This window comes from Acomys minous (assembly GCF_964271855.1).
Source record: "Acomys minous genome assembly, chromosome: 11".
Taxonomy (NCBI): Eukaryota; Metazoa; Chordata; class Mammalia; order Rodentia; family Muridae; genus Acomys; species Acomys minous.
Window position 1 is genome coordinate 57,818,817 of NC_140492.1, and position 16,686 is coordinate 57,835,502.

The 16,686-nt window shown below is 48.4% G+C and overlaps 1 protein-coding gene across 1 annotated transcript in view; it reads right to left on the minus strand.

Moving 5' to 3' along the window:
* ITGB5 (integrin subunit beta 5) overlaps window positions 1-16,686 on the minus strand; it is a 106,170-nt gene that overhangs the window by 46,056 nt on the left and 43,428 nt on the right. Inside the window, exon 5 of the mRNA XM_084802072.1 lies at window positions 12,648-12,816. Coding sequence (XP_084658198.1) covers window positions 12,648-12,816 — 169 coding nt within the window. The remainder of the gene's footprint in view (window positions 1-12,647; window positions 12,817-16,686) is intronic.

Sequence of the window (16,686 nt, forward strand, 5' to 3'; positions counted from 1 at the left end):
CAGTTATCTGCTGTCTGATTGCTCGTGGGTTTATTCGTTTGGAAGGCTTGCGTTTTGTATTCCACACTTAGGACAAGGAATGTGTTCTTCATGTTAAAGAAAGTCGCCGAGCTATGATGCAAGGCATCCATGGGAGCCAGAGTCCCCTATCTTTAGAAGAGATGAATCTGAGTTCAAGTCTCCGCTTTGCTCCAACTGTGGAGCCCTGTGAGAGCGTCTAGTTTCTTTCAGCCTTTGGAAAGTGCAACTGAAACTGCTTGGTGGGGCTGGGGCCAGGTCTTTACACACAGTGTATCCGAAGAGCACTTGGCACATAAAGGAAACTATAATAGGACTCTAAATTACTATTTAAGAGCCAGAAGTAGCCAGTTTACATTTCTCCTCTTTTACTATTTGGTAGTAAGGTTGCGCAACTGTTGCTAAGCCACAGAGACAATGAGTAGATACATTTACCAACAAGGAGGACTCCCAGAATAACTGGGCAGGGTCAAACAGGACAGGTGCTCCCCCACCCCCCACCTCCACCCCCCCACCCCCCCGCAAAAAAGGTACTGTGTATATACAATTTTTACAAATAGATCTTATGTGCAATGACAGCCAATATGTCAGCTGTTTGGGGGAGATGCAGGAAAGAGAAATGACAGGGGCACAAACTCACTTACAGGTATAAATGACATGTCCATTAGCTTTATTTGATGGGGGGTGGGACTTGCATGCCTCTTAAGGCACCCAAGTGGAGGTCAAAGGACAATTTGTGGGATTTGGTTCTCTCCTTTCACCATGTAATTGAGATCTAGGGATCAAATTCAGATTGTTAGGCTTGTCGGAAAGCATCTTTATTGGATGAGCTATCTCACCATCCCGGTATTATCTTGGTTTTGATATATGTCAAATTTTTCTAACAGGGCCAGGCATGGTGGAACATAATCCCAACACTCAGGAGACTGAGGCAGGAGGATTCCAAGTTTGAAGTCAGCCTGGGCTACATGTACAAGACTGCTCCAAAACCCAAAGTAAACAGAAAATGTGTGTCAACCTACACACTTTCAATGTGGGGCTTATGTGTGTTAATTGTACTTCAGTGATGTGTATTTCTAAACAAGGCTTGTTTTGCTCAGAATGCCTTTAAAAACAATGCATTCCATGGGCATGTCATCGGCAGGGAGGGAACAAGGAATGTCACACGTCAACAGTTTTTTGTTTTTTGTTTTTTGGCAGCAGTTGCATGCTTGATCTCAGGTGCTGGTAGCCCTGGGTCTGGCCCTACGTCTGCTTCATCTTGCATGTGTTACCTTGAGGTAGGTGTTTAATTTTTTGCCAACATCAGCCTCCTCCTCATCTATAAGGGGGAGATAATAACTACTGATGAAACACAGTTGTTGAGATGATTAAACAAAATGACACCCAGAGCAGCCAGCCATGTACCTGCAGCGTGGTAAATAGGCAGCAACTGGTACTCACTGACACCACCATTTCCATGGAGCCAAAAACTCCCACCTATGTCTCTAACTCGTAAGTTCACCACTTATCTTCAGAGTAGAGTACTGTGCATGACCATCTTCTTTTTGCTTATTTACATATCTTTATATCTTTTTTTTCTAAGACAGGGTTTTTTCTGTGCAGCCCTGGCTGTCCTGGACTCACTTTTTTTGACCAGGCTGTTCTCGAACTCACAGAGATCTGTCTCCCTCTGCTTTCCGAGTGCTGGGATTAAAGGCGTGCGCCCAGCAATTATCTCTTAATTTTTAGGTTGAAAGGTTTCCTTTATTAAAAAGATTTTCTAATGGGTCTGTCTTTGAGGGAAACCCTTTTTTGTGTCTCTGAGTAAAGTCACCATGTAAACAAAGCTGATGTCACTAAAGAGATCAAGGTCAGCAAGGTCAGCCCTCGGATGAGACTGTCAGTGGTGGGCGGAGCGGAAGCGTGCTGGACTCCAGCAAGAAACCGGGCAGCTGGCCAGGACCGCGGTTCACTTGGCCTCTCTGTCCGCTGGCTACATCTGCATCCAGTTCACTGCCAGCCCTCTTCACCTTTCATCCTCTCAGTCCTCACTCAAGTTAGGTGCCCTTGCCTCTTTCTGTCACCGAGAGACAAGCAACATGCCCCCTCTCACCTGGTTTCACAATGTGCCACAGCCCCACAGAAGGATGGCCAGTGCTCTTCTCCATGCTAAACCGCAAGCCTCCTCCTGCCTTCTGCTCTGATCTCACTGTCCCCAAGGAAGGTGGGCTCCTCCCTCCTTGAGAAAACACAGCCCTGTAAATCCCACCCTCCCTGGAAAAGGTCCCATCAGTCTCTCTCTCCCGGGTTCCTTCCCACGTGCTTAAAAATATACTCCTAGCCCAGTGATCATAACCCTCCCATGACCCTGCCTCTCCGCTGGACTCTTAAGCTTCACCTCTCTTAAATGTTGCTTCTGTTTCTCCACTCGGTTCCCCAGAATCTGACCTCTCTCAGCCGTCCATAAAAAAGGAGAAGCAGAGATTGAGAGGGAGGGACGAGCCTTCCCAGTCTGAGAAAAATAAATAAAAGCTTGCTACTACTCCCCGGGGCCAGACAGACTTGCTGGCCTATTCATCTCCAACAGCAGGCCCCAGTGAGCCTGTGGCCTGCGGCCTGCGGGAAACGTCTGGGGAACAAGGAAACTAGTTTCTGAAGTTTGAGGACACAGACCCTTAGCCTGTGGTGCAAATCTGGTTTCTTGAAGATGTAAGGGGTCACTCAGTGGCTACAATGTCTGACGAAGGAAAGCAGGCCCTCAGATGACAGAGACTTTCCACCCCTCCTGAGGAACTCCCTTGCCCAGCTGTAAAGTGGCCACACCAGCAACCAACCAGTGGGAGGCACAGAGAGATTTGGTAGACACCCTCTCAAAGTAAGCTGCGCTTAGCAAATAAAATTAGTGCCTATGGGAGATATCATGGGTTGTGGTGGCCAATCAGAGCTTAGGAGGTGCATTACTGAGAATGGTAGGACACAGGCTCAAGGCGGCTACTGCAAGTCTAAACTACCAGGAAGTGACTGGGTAGACAGGCAGACTTGGAGACTGGTGCTCAGCAGCAGAGCACCTGCCTAGCGTACATGAGGCTCTGAGTTCAATCCAAAGTACTGAAGAAGGATGGGGAGAACGGAATGGGACGGAGAAGAGTGGGGAGGAGAGAAAGGAAATGAGAGAGAAGTTGTTTCTTTTGGGGGGTTGATTTTTGGAGCCAGGGTCTCACTATGTAACCATGGCTGTCCTGGAACTTGCTCTGTAGAGCAGGCTGGCCTCATAATCAGAGATCCACCTGTCTCTACCTCCCGAGTGCTGAGATTAAAGGAATGGCCCCAATACACTTGAGAAAGACCATTTCTGTTAGCTGGGGAGAGAGTTCAGTGGGAGAATGTGAGCCGAATGGCCACCAGGTCCTGGGTTCAATTGCCAGCACCAAACCACACCCGTTAAGCCACGTGTTATCCCAGCACTTGAGAGGTTAAGGCAGAAGGGTCATACAACCCACCCGGGCTATCTCAAACAGACTTGGAGTAAATACCCAGCCCGCAGATCTGACTGGGCCCTGAGTATATAGCTTCTGTCTGGAGCATCTTCCACTGGTCTCCTCAGACCCACTTTGTAATAACTTATTTACATGTGGGGACCACACAAAGCATGGCAAATCAGAGGGACATATTCAAGGACACCCTGTGGAGATTTCGGAGAGGGACTGGGAGTCTGAGGAAACAGGAGGAGGTGGCAGCCTCCACGGGGGTAGCTCACTGCCCTGGGTCACCTGTGCAGAGGACAGCACAGGCTCCGATGTCAAGGTTATATACATTTATCCATCTGCTGTGATGGATAAGCACATGAATCCACCCGCCAGCTCTGGCTCGGCCATTTCTAGCTTGTCACAGTAAAAGATCATATTGCCACCTTCAAAGGAAAGCGTGGAAGTCAACCTGTTGCTTTGGTGCAGAGCCTGGGGGAAGTGACAGGCCCCAAGGCATCCTTCCCAGCAGGTAGGAAGGCCATCCCTGACCACTGGGTCCCTAAGAGGTCAGTTTGCCCAGCTGCACCTTAGATCTTGTTCTCTCACTGTCTTCCGAGTGGAGTTAGGTTCGCAGAGGCTGATCCGTGGCCACCTCAACCTGGACCCCCTCACGGTACCTCACGTGGGGCCCACGCGCACAGCAAGTCCGAAACAAGCTTTCAGATTAACAACGGAACACTGTATATGAACGGTTCCAGGAGGCAGTGGCAGGAAGAGAGAACAGGTGCTGAGGAGGAGGGAGGGCGGAAGGATGGAGAGAGGGAGGGAGGACGGAGAGGACGATGGCTTGATTGGCCAGTGACAGATTCCACAGCAGATCCAAGTTTGAGGACTAAAGAGTCTTAATTCCAACATGGCCCTCAAGGGAAATCAAGCTGTGATTGTGGGATTGGCTTCCGGCATGAGCAACCACCCTGACATTCGGGCCTGTTTCCATCGCTCTGTAACAATAAACATGTCCTCCTTAGGAGTTTGTTTTTCCTGCTGGGAACCATACTTTGCAATGAAATATACTTGAGGGAAAAAAAACATCGGCTCTGTGGTTACACTTAAAGAGGCCACAGTGTCGTACTTCTTTCCCTGGGGAAAGAAGCCGCCAGTGACTCAGGTTCTAAGCATCCAACTCAGGCCCAAACCCTTCACCCCCACAAAGAGCAAAGAGCACAGTAGGGGGTCTCTGGTGCAAGCTTGGTAGCAGGGCCCAAGCTGGACTGAAGGCACTGTAGAATGTATACTGTTGAGCCGCTCAGATTTTCCATTAGGGGGACTAAGAGCTCTTGCCCCTGGTTTGATTTCTAGTACTACAGAAAGTAAATGAGGGGTTGGGGACTTAGCTCAGCGGTAGAGCGCTAGGTTCAGTCCTCAACTCTGGGGGGGAAAAAAAGAAAAAAAAAAAAAGGAAGTAAATGAATGAACACAGCATTTGTGTTGGTAGGAGAAGTGCCATTATGCAAATATCGGTGATAAGGAGATATGAATAATGTCATATGGGCTGGTGAAACACTTATAAATGGGATGCTTAATTTACCCTCAACTAGATCCTTAAACTCAAATAAAATCCCTGAGTAGCTGGTCGTGGTGATTTAGGCCTTTAATGTCAGTACTCAGGAGGCAGAGTCGGTAGATCTCTGTGAGTAAGAGGCCAGGCAGTCTGGCCTACATAGTGAGTTCCAGGCCAACCAGGGAAACCTGTCTTTAAAAACACAAACCCTGAGGACAGGGGCCTTTCTCCGAGTTTCTTTACTTTTCTTTCCACCAGAACTGTTACCGAGTTGAGAGCATTGCCTATACACAGTATGAAAGGCTCCACTTGGAGGTGGGTATGTCACTCTGTGGATGCCACGGAGGCAGCAGAGCATTGTGGGAAGGTGGACAAGCGAGGAACAGGGGGATCGGTCTACGTCTGAGCAGCCTTCAGAAGCCCAGTGGCACCTACGAGTACAAAGCATTGTTTCCCCAGCAGATGTGTCACAAAGACCTCACCTGCGCAGGGCAGTGCCCTTGGTGCTGGGGATACACAGATATGGCGATGACAACACCTTTAGTGTCTCAGAGAGGGGACACTAGTAATGACCAAAATAAAAATAAAATTGTAACTGGGATAGAAGCAACCAAGTACTTAGCAGTAAGAGACCCTGACTCAGGGAGGGTGATGAATCAGGGAGGATTCCCTGATGGACAGTCAATTAAGCTGACGTCTGCAACACAAGCAAGTCAAGTGAGACACGCAAAAGGAAAAGCAATTCAAAGGACTGGGGCTGTCACTCTGCGGTACAGAGCACTTGCCCAGCATGCTGCAGGTCCAAGGTTCAACTTCCAGACTTCCGGTTCTGAACAACCCCCAACACACACACACACACACACACACACACACATACATACAGGCATACATGCGCATGCACGTGCACACTGATGTTTAAGACCAGGTTTAGGGAGGAATGAGCATGGGACTCTAGGGGTGAGTGGGGAAGGCTGCCCTGTACAATTTTGTGATGGGAAGCAGTTTTTCTGTTTGTTGACAGCTATAGAATGCACAAGAAATACTAAGACTGAGCCCTAGCACAAAATGTGTTATAGGTGAAATGTGTCAGCCATGTTGGAACAAACACACCACACAGATGTTGGATGTGACGATGCAGGAGGCTGGAGGTGGGGTGGAAACTGCTTGATGCCATGGATTCTACTAAGAAGAAAGAAGAAGAAAGAACTCGGGGGTGGGGGGAATGAAGCAAAGAAAACAGCGCGAGCAACAGCGCAGCACGAGCCAGGTAAGTGTGGTTGGAACGCAGACGCCATGATGGAGGCACAGGAAACTGACATACTGGCTATCATAGAAGTAAAACCTCAAAACCAAGCTGGCCATGGTGGCGCTTTAATCCCAGCACTCAGGAGGCAGAGGCAAGTGGATCTCCGTGAGTTCAAGGCCAACCTGGTCTACGAGTCCAGGACACCCATGGCTACAGAGAAATCCTGTCTTGGAGGAGGTGGGGAAAACACTTCAAAACGAGAACAAACAGCAGCAACAAAAACAGCTGGGTAGTGGTGGCGCACGCCTTTAATCCCAGCACCTGAGCGGCAGAGGCAGATGGATCTCTCAGAGTTTGAGGCCAACCTGGTCTACACAGTGAGTTCCAGGACAGACAGGGTTACAGAGAGAAGCCCTGTCTCAAAGGGGGTGGGAGGTGGGGAAGGAGAGTGTGGAGCCTGTCCCTGTCAGTGGGGGGGGGGGGGGGGGGTTGCAGACACACAGCTAATCTGTATTAGAGGGTAACGCAGGTCACTAGTGCCCTGTTGGTAGCACTGAGCTATTTCCCACTCTCTGTGTGAGAATACCCAGCTGTCAGCAGGGCAGCATGAGTCCAGCACAGCTAACCATGGGTCACAGACTTTGAAATGTCACCGAACTAGTAATGTGACGTAGCCAGGCACAGTGACGCAAGCCAGTAATCCCAGCACTCAGGGAAGAAGAGGCAAGCTGATCTCTGTGAGTTCGAGGCCAGCCTGGTCTACAAAGTGACATCTAGGGCTATACAGAAAAAACCCTGTCTCGAAAAACCAAAAAAGAAAAACAAAACAGAAGTGATGTGCCAGAGTCTGGGCATTCTGGCCAGCTCCTCATAAGGGCCACAGTTACCTGGACAGCCCGCCCCGCGGTGTGTACATGCGCACTGTAATGTGAAAGCGCGTATTAACCACAGTCAGGGGCCAGGGAGATGAACTAACCAATAAAAACACAGGCCTAGCAACCCAAATTAGACCCAGACCCATGTAAGAAGCCAGATGTAGGGGTGCACATCTGTAATTCCAGCACTCCTGTGGCCAGACAGGAGGTGAAAACAGCAGACACACACACACACACACACACACACGGGGGGGGGGGGGGGGGGTGGAGGAGAGAGGGGAGCGAGAGATTGAGAAATCCAATACTTTAATAGTTTCCTGAAGACACTGATGCAAAGGAAAAGAAAACAGGCTCTGGAAACCACAGCCCTGAGTCCACACTCGCCATCCCACCCACCCACCCACCATCCTTGGAGGCCAAGGGTGCTTCCTGTTTGGGGAAGTAGGAAAGCAACCATAGCTCCAGTCTGTACCACCCACCTGTATAATTTTAGAATAAGGAATACGCAACTTAAAGCCAGGGAAACAATGAAACTGATAAAAAGGAACCACGAATCTGACCCAGAAAAAGTGTAAACAACCACAGGCTTAGAAAGCATCAGAGGTAGCGGTGCGCTCCAATTCTAACCCAGTTATGGACACTACACTGGAAAAAAGATGCTTGCATGAGAAAGCCATCTCTTAGCTGTGAACGCTGCCTCCGGCAACAATCTGAGCAGCTGTGGGGGCAGGACACACACACACACACACACACACACACACACACACACACACACACACACACACACACAATCTGAGCAGCTGTGGGGGCAGGACACACACACACACACACACACACACACACACACACACACACACACACACACACACACACACACACACACACACACACACACACACACACACACACACACACAGTAAACCACTGGTAAAAGCAGGGTCCCTTGTCCTGAGTAGAATCCCAAAGAAAAGCAGGATTTCCCTTTCTCATCCTCTGCAAAGAACACCTTTCTACGAGGTAGGCTTTGAAGACAGCTATGTCATACTCCTTAGTCCCACAAGTTGATAGTGAAGAGTCCAGGCCTGGGAAACCAGAGCCCAGGAGAACCCCGTGATGCTGTGAGGCAGGCCCATTCTCAGAGTCAATGGAAGCAGAGGTGCGCATGTGCACACTGCAGAGCGGGCTGTATGAGAGCTGGCCAAGTGCACAGGACTCTGGGCTTTCTTCCCCTGTTACACACAATTGGCAGGACTAAGAAGAGCCTCTAACCTGGGCAAACAGGAACAGGCTCAGTGAAGACGGGAAGAAAGGGATACCTGAGCTATCCCTCAAATAAGAGGGAGGCAGGGTCTCTGTAAACAAAACACAAGACTGGCCAGGAGTGGGGATCACTCAGGAAAGAACGGATATGGGTTTAGTTTCCCTGTTCTCTCCATTATTATGTTTGAAATGCCCCATAATAAAAGGGGTATATATGTATTATAGAAATTTATATAAATATGAAAAATCTAAACCACCAAGAAAACTAAAAACAACATATAATTCTACAGCCTAAGAATACTATTATCATCTTGGTCTACTTCCAGTAGTTTCTTTCTTTCCCATGTGCACACATGCTGTGACATTGGTGTGGCACTCGGAGGACAACTTGGAGGAGCTGGTTTTCTCCTTCTGTCACGCATGTTCCTGGGACTGATCTCAGGCTTGGCAGCAGGTGCCTCTACCCGTTGGGCAGTATCACCAGCCTACTTTTCTTTCTTTTATTTGCCAATTATGGTCATTCCAGCCAGAGTGGTTTTTAGCCTGCATTCATTAGTCCACTCCTAATTTCTCTTAGGCAAAAGATTGTTTGTATGTTTGATTTTTGAGACAGAGTCTTTTTATGCAGCCCTGGCTGGCCTGGAACTCCTTTTGAGGACAGGGCTGGTTTTGGACTCACCAAGATCTGCCAGCCTCTGCCTCCTAAGAGCTGTGATTATAGGCATGTACAACCCTGCCTGGCCCTCAAGTTGATAAAGATTTTTTAATGGCATAATTTTTGTTGCCTAGTCATTTGCCAAAAGCTGGCCTATGATCTATTCCTGACATTTTTGCTACAATAAGAAAGGCTGTAATAAACTGAAAAAAATGACACCTATTAAAAATTAGGCCTTTTCAGCCAGGTGCAGTTGGGCAGACGCCCTTAATCCCAGCACTTGGGAGGCAGAGGAAAGTAGATCTCTGTGAGTTCAAGGCCAGCCTAGTTTACAAAGCAAGTCCAGGACAGCCAAGCCTATACAGAGAAACCCTATCTCGAAAACAAACAAGCCAAAAGAAAAAAAAAAAAGGCAATTTCAGATGATAAAGAAATGCCTTAATACATGTCTAAATTTAACTCCACAGCACAGAACTGGGGGAAAGGGAAAGGGAAATTCGTGGCTTGCAGACCACATAATTCTAAGCAATGATTAACTTTCCCTGTAGCAAAGGCCATGGTGAAACCTGCAAGGCTGACAGGGGCTCATACACTGCCTCTCTGTCAAGGACACCTCACCAGGTGCAAACAATGAGTTCCGGAAATCGGCTAGAGGCCTTTGGAACACTGACGTCAAAGGCGGACATTCTACCCACTCGGGATGGCGCAGAAGGATCCTGCAGGCACAAGGGTGCCTCTGGCTTCTCTCTGGGACCATCCTGTAGTGCCGGACATGGCCTGTAAATGAGGTTTTTCTCCCACCCACACAGCCTTAATGATGTTGACTTCCCCTAAAAGAAAATCCACTAAATTCCCTGGGTAAGGAGGCGAAGGCAATCTTACATTTTCCCCCTACACTATTTGTCTTCTGACAAAATGTAGAATTTGGCTGAATGTCTCTGAAGGCATTGCCTCTTCAGGCGATGCCTGAATGCCAGTAAAAAAAGGAGGGAAGAGTATAATCCATAAAGCATTTCATGGCACATGGGCGATTCGGAGATCCACGCATCATAGCTGTGTTCCATCTGCCTTTCAGACTGAAAAAAAAAAAAGCCACCAGGAACCTCTGAGCTATACACCATGTGGTCTTGGCCAGCAGCCACCAGCATGGGAAGCCACTGTGACCTTCCCTATGAAAGAGCCCCCAGGCCTTCTCAATGACACAGCCAGAGGGACCAGGAAGGACAGTCCCATTGCTTTCTATGCCTTTTCCTTCCCCTTAGCCATCTCTGTCTGCTCTTGGGGATTCTTACTTCAGAATTGGAAACTGGGCTTTCTTGTTATCCGTGTCAAAGGGTAATTAGAGAGGAAAGTGAATACAGGACAAGCCCAGCAGGCACACTTAGAAACTAGAGACTGCTGATTCACCAAGGAAGCAAACAGCAGTTACTGTGTGTGGCCTTGAAGCTAGGTTCTAACCTCTTTCCCTGACTTGTGAGAATTTTTTGCTTTTTGTTTTTTAAAAACATAGAAATGCTTATGTGACTGTGTTTTTTGTTTTAATCCCTGGTGTGGGATATGAGCTGCTTCAGATTGGCCACAACAGCTCACTATGATTTGCCTCATGCTCTAGCAGGAGCTTGACAGTTTACCTTTAGAATTCTAGAGACTCTTTTTTTTTTTTTTTTTTAGACAGGGTCTCTCTGTGTAGCCTTGGCTGTCCTGGACTCACTATGTAGACCAGACTGCCCTCGAACTCACAGCGATCCACGTACCTCTGCCTCCCGAGTGCTGGGATTAAAGGCGTGCGTCACCACTGCCCGGCTCTGGGAACTCTTGAGAGGGATAAATATGAGAGCCCTGGGAGGGCCTGCAATGGCTGCTTCTCCCCCTGTTGCTGCCCCTGATGCTGTTGCTGTTTGCTGTTTGGTGCTATTGGCTAGGTTGCTGATTACAGCAATCCTGAGGATGAAAATCAAACTAGTCCCAAGAAACCTGATGCCCACAGTCAGCAGGAAGTAGTCTAACCATATCGACACCCCCTTTCTCCTCTAACATTCTTTCTCTTCTACCTAGTGTTAAGGGGTTGGAGGGACTAGGGGAGGTGTGGAAAAAGAGGTAGGAAAAAGAACCCAAAAACGTAGCCAAAAGTCCAGCTACAAGTGGCACCCAAAATACAGAGGGACTTTTGAACCCACCAGTGGTATAAGTAATGACACAGAGGCTTTTTAATATGTTAAAGTTTAGGCCTTTTATCTAGAACAATCTCCCATCTAGCTTCACCTGACTAATCCTGGTAGTACATCTACCTCTCTGCACCTGTTCAGTCGGCCCATTCTCCTGTGTTTGCTGGTGAATCTCCCGCCTTCTTTTCTTCTTCCCTGAGTCCCTCTCTTTCCCAGAAGTTCTGCCCTCCACCTCCTGCCTAGGCATTGGCCGTCAGCTCTTTATTACAATCAATAGGCAAGTGAGGAAGGACTGATATTTACAAAATATAAGACACCCACACCCACACACCTCCCACTCCACCCCCCAAGCCCCCCACATCCCCCCACCCCTGTGATGGGCCTTAGAAATAATAATATGAGATCTGGCTAGCACTTAGCTCTCTGCTGGTTTAGCAATCAATTAACTGAGAGACACCGTCACACATCGTGCCCCAACACGCCCCTGACCTCCCAAGCATTTAAGGGTCCCTACCACTCCACCACTAATGAGCTTCCATGGGTTTTCAAAACCTCATTACCAAGAGTCTGGAGAGATGGCCCAATGCTTAGAGCCTTTCTGCTCTTCCAGAGGACCCAGGTTCGCATCTCAGCCACTCACATGGAGGGTTACAACTGTCTGAAACAAATCCAAAGACTTTGAGGGCCTCTTCTTCCCACTTCCATGGACACCGGGCACGCGTGTTTACTTACATACATGCAGGCAAAAACTCATACATATAACATTAAAAAAAAACTACGTCTTCTAAAAAAGAATGCACTGCTGGTGTGGACCCTATCCTAGGCTTACACACAGAGACCAGGAAGATGGGCTGCACAACACTGCACATGGGCTTCAGTAATGAGCTCAGAATAATTAATCTTTTGTGGCTGCTACTAGGCTTTTTTTGGCAGCAGAGAATTGTTTAACAATAAGTTTGTTAGCAATATTCCACATATATCTATCCAAGTTGGGAACCTGTCAAAGTCAAAGTTCACTTCTGACTGAAGTTTGTGCCCTCCCCTCTGGATTCACACATCACAGAGGGACAAGAAAAACAAAAGCATGGTCATGCAACCAAAGGCTTCGCCTGATTCTGTTTTTCTGCTAGATTCCTCAGGAAGGCAGTCTTTAAAGGTTAAAAGAACTGGGCAAAAAAAAAAAAAAGCCAATGCATAAACATAGAACAGCTGTCTGTCTGGCAAAGACACTATTCCACTGCACAGAGCCACACCCCAACACCAACAAGCTCAAGTCATCCCAAATCCAGCTGACTCGATTGCTAGAGATTTCCCCAGGGTGCAGCTGTGCGCAGCCTCTGATGGAAGAGTGGATGATGAGAGCCACATGCTCGGGTGGCTCAAAACCTGCCCCATGGAGGCTGAGACCAGAAAGTTACCTTGCAGACAGCCGCCTGGAGGATAGCATCAAAGCCCCCCTCGGGGGCATCGCGGTTCCGGGACACCCTCTGCTTCCTCACTTCCTCGTTGAAACTGTCGACTCTGTCTGTGAGAGGCAGCAGATGGCGGAACCCAAAGGAGGGGACGCAGTTTGGGAATAACTTGTAACTAGAGAGAAAGAAGAGAAGAGTCACTTTTCCATCATCATCTGTAAGCCTTTTCAATTTTTAATTGCATTTCATTATTTTAGCATGCCTGTATGTACACATACGCACGTGCGCGCGCGCACAGACACACACCCACAAGTGCAAGTCAGAGAACAACTTGCAGAGATGGGTTTTCTTCTTCTATCATGTGGGTCTGGAGGACCAAACTCAGGTCACCAGGCTTAGTGGCAGTCGCCTCTACCCACTGAACCACCTCCATGGTCCCATCTCTAAATACTAACCAAGTGCCCTGGCCTACACAATGTACCTTGAAAAATATCAATGAATATTTACCCAGCGCCTACCACCTGCCCTGGGATAAGCACAGTGGAGAGAGCAAAGATAAATAACAACTTTAAACAGCCAGACCACGGAAGTGCGGAGACAACGGCTCAAAAATGACAGCAGACTCTGTGGCTGGGGGAAGTTGTAGCGGAATGTTAACTCAGAACACGGCTGTCCTGGCATGCAAACACAGGACAGGAGACAGAGGCAAACAGATCTGAGTTCGAGGCCAGCCCAGCATAGAGCAAGTAATAGGCAAAGAAAATCTTAAGATCCAGGTGAGGTGGCATATGCTTTTAGTCATAAATGAAGGTAACGTTAGTTTGTAGAAGGAAGCATCCATGTTTGAAAGTGAAATTGTGTGGCAGAAAAGGTGATGGATCAGAGAAGATTTGACAGAATAAGATTTGCCCAACTCTCACAAGAAAATAGAGGAAAGGGAAGCTACTTAAGGAGCAGTTTTACAGAGAGAGGAGGCAGTTTTATCAGGACAGTAATAGAGACATGGGTTGCAGAGAAAGAGAGAACTCAGGTGAAGAGGGAATGAACGAGAAAATGAGAAAAAGCCAGAAGATTAGAGCAGACTGCTGAGTTAGGTGGAGGCCAAGCAGAGCAATTCCTGGCCAAGAGAGAAGCCAGATTAAATAGGTCAGCTGGGAGAAGGGTTGGAGCCAGAACAGTTGAGTTGAACCAGTCAGCCCAGAGCTCAGAAAGAACAAGTAAGGGTGAGCTTTATTGAGCAGTGGGTCTCAGAGGCTGAAAACATTCTAGGTCTATGTTAGATTGTACAGAATCTAGAAGCTTCCAGGACTAGGCTTAGGTTAGCAGAAGGAGACAGTAAGCCTCCCAGACAACAACTGGGCCAGAAGAATAAAAGTTCCTTTTACAGGGAAGATGTGACACGGGCCTTGGATGCTGAGCGGGACTGGTGGGCACGCTCAAGGACAAGGGCAATGCAAGCAGGGCTCTTTGGGCAACCAGCCTTTTTCACATCAACTGTACTGCTGTCGTGAGACAAAGGACCCACTGGTGACACCAGGATGTGCTGGCACAAGAAGAGATGGGGGATGGAACGGGAATTAAAAACATTTCTTCTGCTTCATCACTCATTATAAAATGATAAAGCATCCACTCGCCAGAGAAATGTAAACTTCGAATGGGAAAAAGACAAAAGATGTGCATGTCAAAGTGCTGCCAGGTTAACTTCGGGGGGGAGGGGGGGCAGAAGTGGCCTCTTTCCTAGAGAAAGCAGTGCCAATGATAGTATCAAACTTGGGCAATGAAAGAGGAAGAGAGGCCCTAAATGGGATCCTGGGATAAAGGAATCAAGGGCAGAGTGTGGCAGAGGGCATAGAAGACTAACCCAGTGTGGGGAAAGGAGGCCTACAAAGGCCACTGGGTTGGATGCAGTGTAAGGGGGGGGGGGGGGGGGGGAGGGGCGGGGAAGATGTAAGGGAGGGCGGGGCTGTCTAACCCAGACCTGTAGGATCTGTGACCATGTAAAGAAGTCTCTCTTAAGAAGAACAAGTACTGGCAGACAGGCCTGGGAGAAAGGCTTTAGAATCCCATTCAGGCAGTGCCTGGGAAGGGAAACAGGCTTAGCAACTGCTATAGAGGTCCCGCCATGCCTGCTGCCAAGGCCGGCCCTGCCAGCACAGGTCTAGACAGGCTCCCCGCTGCAGAAAGGCCAACAGTCACAATGATGCAAAGACTTCACGGTGCTGGGGGACAGATCACCACACAGTCAGACAGGGGGACAGACAGGGGGACAGATCACCAGACAGACAGACAGACAGACAGACACACACACACACACACACACACACACACACACACACACTCCCCCCAACCCCCAATCCACCTAGAATAACAGCTCTTTCTCTGCTGGTGTTTCCCTGGTCTCCATCGTCTCCCCTCCCCCATCTTCACAACCATCTTATGCTTAGTCAGGTGAGCTGTTTTTAACTCCCCCGCTATTCCCTACCCCCACCCACAGACACACATACACACACCCGCCTGAGGCCACCCTGAGATTTTGAGTGGCCTCCTCATTTTATATAGACAAGTGTGGACATTATATTCCTGATGGAAGGAGGAGTTGAGACTCCATTCACACCTACTTGGCAGACAGACAGACAGACAGACAGACAAGCCCAGAAACGGGAGAAACACGGCCACAACTGCACTCTATTCTTCCTCCAAAGCTCCTATTTCCCTTCTGTTGTTCTGGGCCACGGTTTAAAGCCTTGGGTGTGTATTTGTTGTGGCAGTTGAAGGAGAAACTGAGTAAGGGCTGTGAAGTGAGAAACCAGGAGAGCTGAGCGGGGCACAGCGATCGATGGCCATGGGCTCAGTGTTTACACCCCCTTCACTCCTGCAAACAGCAGGAGCAATCCTGGTGTAATTCCAAACCAGAAAGCGCGGCTTCTGTGCTGTAGCCCTGTCAGGGACACCCCTTACTGAGGCCACACAGACACTGGGAAGGCCTCCACTGTCACTGAAACAGCAGGTCACCTGTGACAAGCCCTTGCTCCAGAACGGTGGCCTGGAGATCTGTTTGTTTAGACTCTCCTGCCGGGGGAGTAGCCCTCCCACGCACTGGGCTTAGAGAGAAACTGGCTCAAAAAACCAAAACCAAAAAGATCAAAAAGAGAGAGAGAGAGAGAGAGAGAGAAAGAAGGGAAGAAGGGGAGGAGTGTTGGTGTGTGTGTGTGTGTGTGTGTGTGTGTGTGTGTGTGTGTTTGGAGACAGGGTTTCTGTGTGTATCCTTGTCTGTCTTGAACTCGCTTTGTAGACCAGGCTGGCCTTGATCTCACAGAGATCCTCCTGCCTCTGCCTCCAAAGTGCAGGGAATAAAGGCATGTGCCACCACCACCCCTCCCTGAGTGAATCCAGTTTCAAGACACTAGATCTAGGCAGATTTTGAAAACAATGTAATATTCAGGACAGGATTGTAGATTGAGCTAATATGAAAAGATGCCTCTCTTACTCTGGACAGAGAACTTCTAGACCAAATATAATTTTTAAAAAAGTAAATAGACAGCTATGATTGACAGTTCCAAAGAAGAGGACACTGTGTGCAAATGCATGAGTTGAATAGAGGGGCAGGACCCAGGATTCTCTATGCATGAGGTGGGGGAAGGAAGCCTAGAAAAGAGGCAAAACCATTTACTGTCCACTGCAGTTTATAAGCAAGAGAGAAAAGCCAGCAGTTAAGAACATAATCCTCTTGCAGAGGACCTGAATTCCCCTGTAACTCCAGCTCCATGGGATCCAACACCTCTGGACTCCAAAGGCACTACACTCATACACACACACACACACACCATACATACACATAAATAAAAAATTACATGTATGTATTATATGACCTATACATGCAGGTACTGTGGAACTAGAAAAAGGAATCAGATTCCTTGGAAATAGAGTTAGAGGCAGTTGTAAAGTGACAGTGCGGGTGCTGGAAACCAGACCAAGGCCCTCTGCAAAAAAATAAAATAAAATAAAGTCACCCTAGTCCCTAGCGATGAGAATTCATAACTTTTAT